At 36.6% G+C, this 4,103-nt stretch overlaps 1 protein-coding gene across 1 annotated transcript; it reads left to right on the forward strand.

The window, feature by feature from the left end:
* Nucleotides 1-1,745: 1,745 nt before the first annotated feature.
* Nucleotides 1,746-2,520, forward strand: LOC106292179 (ATP-dependent DNA helicase PIF1-like). Its single transcript, XM_013727798.1, has 2 exons — nt 1,746-1,938; nt 2,036-2,520. Exons 1-2 carry the CDS (start codon nt 1,746-1,748, stop codon nt 2,518-2,520), a joined length of 678 nt encoding a protein of 225 aa, XP_013583252.1.
* Nucleotides 2,521-4,103: the final 1,583 nt, after the last annotated feature.

The raw sequence follows: 4,103 nt of genomic DNA on the forward strand, positions 1-4,103 counted from the left end.
GTTCCTCGGAATATACCGAGGGACATGTTCCTCGGAATATTCTGAGGGACCCCGTTCCTCGGAATTTTCCGAGGGACCGTTCCTCGGAATATTTCGTCGGAACTTCCGAGGATTGGACCATCGGAAAGTCCATCGAAATATCCCGACGAAGTTCTCCCTCGGTATATTCCGAGGACCTTTCCGACGAACTGGTGGTCCTCAGAATTTTCTCGGAAATTTGTTTCCTCGGAATTCCATCGGAAAATTCCGAGGGATTTTCGAGGAAAAATGAATTTACGAGGAGTTATTTCCGAGGACTTGTTTCGTCGGTATGTCGTCGGAATAAGGTTATTCCAACGACATACCGACGATTTTTTCCCTCAGTATGTCGCTGTTTTCTTGTAGTGAGACTTTGCTACATTTGGTTAAATCAGAAGAATCTCCGATCTGAACACTATGATAAGATCGTTGATGCTTCGGCCAAAGGAAAAGGTGATCTATCTGCACAGGGTAAGCGGATCTACATACCATCTTCGTTTACAGGTGGTAAAAGGTACATGATGCAACACTACTTGGACGCTATGGCCACATGCAAGTATTATGGTTACCCAGATTTTTTTATAACAATAACTTGTAATCCCAAGTGGCCAGAGATAACACGATATCTGCAGAAACATGATTTGAAAACAGAAGATCGTCCGGATATATGTTGTCGTGTTTTCAAGATGAAGCTTGATAATCTGGTTGATTATTTGATGACCGGAACAGTCTTAGGTGAAATCAATTCGGGTAAGTGTTTGAAGTAATTATTATTGTAGTTGTCATAATTATCATTACTTTCGTCAAACTTTAGCTTTCCTTTTTTTTTATTGAAGACACTTTGTTTTTTTTTTTTTATAGTAATGTATACAATCGAGTTTCAGAAGCGGAGGTTTGCCGCATGCTCATATGGTAGTCTTCTTGAAACCAGAATCTAAGTTGCCGACCGGAGATGACATTGATCGGTTTATAAGTGCTGAGATACCAGATAAAGAGACCGAGCCGTAGTTGAAAAAAGCTACGATCGGGAAAAGTTAAAAGAACTACATACCAAACTGATGTCCACTGTGACTGACGAGCAGAAGCGAGTCTATGAGACAATCATTACAGCAGTTGAGAGTGGTGTTGGTGGTATGTTTTTCCTTTACGGTTTTGGCGGTACCGGTAAAACCTTTTTGTGGAGTCTTTTGGGAGCTGCTCTTCGATCAGTTGGTATGATTGTTCTAAATGTTGCATCCAGTGGTATTGCATCGTTGTTGTTACAGGGAGGGAGGACAGCTCATTCTAGATTTGGGATACCAATTGCTGTTAATGAATATACAACTTGCAATATCAGTGCGGGATCACATCAAGCAGAACTAATCAAAGAAGCTAGCCTCATTATTTGGGATGAGGCTCCGATGATGAGTAAGTACTGTTTCGAGACACTTGACCGGACTATGCGTGATATTCTTAAATGTGATAAGGTGTTTGGAGGTAAAGTTGTTGTCTTGGGAGGAGATTTTAGGCAGATTTTACCAATTATCGTCAATGGTGGTAGAGTTGAAACTGTTTTATCTTCCATAACCTCTTCCTATATATGGCCTAGCTGTAAGGTTTTAGAGCTTACAAAAAATATGAGGCTTACAAGAGATGTAGATGGTGATCGATCGAGGGAAATTGAAGCTTTCTCTAAATGGATTCTCGACATAGGGAATGGGAAGATAAACGAGCCAAATTATTGAGAAATGGAAATAGATATACCTGAGGATTTACTGATAACTCAATGTGAGAACCCAGTGGAGGAGATTGTAAAAGATGTATACGGTATTAGTTTTCCCAACGAGCGCAACCCAAAATTTTACCAAGGAAGAGCGATATTGCGTCCAAGAAATATGGACGTTGATACAATTAATGACTATATGTTATCACAGCTACCAGGTAACTTTAACATAATTTTCCAGAAAGTGAATGTATTATTACTAAAATAATGTTCATGTTCTGTGTTATGCTTATTATTTTGGTATTCATTCGTTAGGTGACGAGAAAACTTATCTAAGCTCTGATAGCATTGATACATCAGACACAAGCAAAATAGACAATATGGTTTATACTCAGGAGTATTTGAATAGCATTAAAGTTTCAGGATTGCCTAATCATGTTCTGAAACTAAAGATTGGTACTCCTATCATGTTGCTTCGAAATATTGATCCTATCGGTGGTTTGTGTAATGGAACAAGACTGTTGGTGACTCAGATTGCCAAACATGTTATCCAAACTAGACTTATAACAGGAAATAATGTTGGTGAGAAAGTCTTCATACCAAGAATGTTTGTTTCTCCTCCTGAAGCAAGATTCCTTAGAATGAGACGTAGACAGTTCCCTATTGTTGTTGCTTTTGCGATGACAATAAATAAAAGTCAAGGCCAGACTTTGCAAAGAGTTGGATTGTTTTTGCCAAAACCAGTTTTCTCACATGGTCAGTTGTATGTTACTGTTTCTAGAACCGTGCCTCCTTTATAAGAAAAGAAACATGGGCTTAGGGCATCGTTTTAAATTTAAAACACTTAATAATATGTATTTAGTTAGTTACTAATCTTAACTAATATAATAATTTATATCGGATTAAGTTTAAGATTACTAAAAATTAGGATATGATAGAAAAAATAAGTTTATCAGTCCATTACTAGTTTTACTAATTAAATTAATAAAATACTTAAAAGAGTTAGAAAATTGTTAATCTTACAAAAGGAAGCCAGCAAAATAGTGTAGAGTTTGAATGTTACCAACTTATAGTCTTCTTCGACTCACTATCACTTTCAGAAATTAAAGACTTCTTATTAACAAAGCTTTTCATCTCACTTTTCCTCACAAATCATTATAAGATAATTCTTCTTCTTTCTAAACACTTTGTTATTTACTTGAATGACTTTGTTACCTACTTGAATAATTTACATCTGTTTTGGTAAATTGTGAATAACTATCATAATTTTATATGTTGATATAAATATGTCATCAAATAAAATACATCAATCTGATGGATCAAAAAATGGGAAGATACAAAATCTCAAAAGAATAGTTTATAAGAAAATCTGAAACTGTTGATAGTTCTGTCGAAAATAATGATGAAAAAAATGCAATTGAAAGAGAACACCTAAAAACATTGATCTCCAAAGTTTTATCAAAAAAAATTGTAGTGAAGAAAAATTATGTTTTAGAATTATTAGTCGGATTGTTTGTTTTCAAGTGACAACTATTTTTCTAAAATATGTTTTTCAAATGAGGGCATATTTTCTTAAAATCGCTTAAGTATCCTGTTTGTGTTTGCAAGGCTCTGCTTAGGGCAGCTCAAAATGCTCGCTCGGCACTGGCTGTTTCCAGGGTAACGTCAAGAGATGGATTAAGAATTTTGATCACAGATGAGAAGGGAATACCACAGAAAAAGACCTTAAATGTCGTTTATAAGGAGATCTTTCAAAGTGTTGAATTGTCAGACTGATACTACTCATCGCTTTTATGCTTCTGTTTTATATTACAAGAGTCTGGTTTTGTTTTAGAGTTAACTCAGTTTTTTTTCTTTTGCCTATGGCTTCTTTTTTGTATTACAATATGATCTGGTTTAGTTAACGAGTAAAGTCAGTTTGTTTGGGCCTTTACGCTTCTCTTTCTCTCCTCTCTCTATGGTTTCGGTCATCTCTCTATCTTCTATGTATTGGGCTAGGCCTGGTTATGGATATTCACCATTGGATTTATAACACTCTCCATTGGATGCCATAACCATACAAGATTTGTAGTACGCTTCATGTTGCCTCATTAAAACCTTATCAGGAAAACCCAGTGAGACAAAACCATGATGAAGGAAAAAGAGGACAACACGCACTACTCCCGCTGATGTGAACCTCACTGTAGGTTTCTACATTCTACGCATCTGATGCGTGATCTTTCCTGTATATATAGGATGGGAGCAATTGGCTAGTTTCATTACTAAGCCGTAACTAGACCACTTCGACCTCTTAGGTCGTTTCTCATGTCTCTTGACATCGAGTGTCCCGGTAAAGCATATGTGCTAAGCAATGTGAATCACATTGTCCTCGGAGATCACTATT

The sequence above is a fragment of the Brassica oleracea genome, chromosome C5 (assembly GCF_000695525.1).
Source record: "Brassica oleracea var. oleracea cultivar TO1000 chromosome C5, BOL, whole genome shotgun sequence".
In the NCBI taxonomy this organism is placed as follows: domain Eukaryota; kingdom Viridiplantae; phylum Streptophyta; class Magnoliopsida; order Brassicales; family Brassicaceae; genus Brassica; species Brassica oleracea.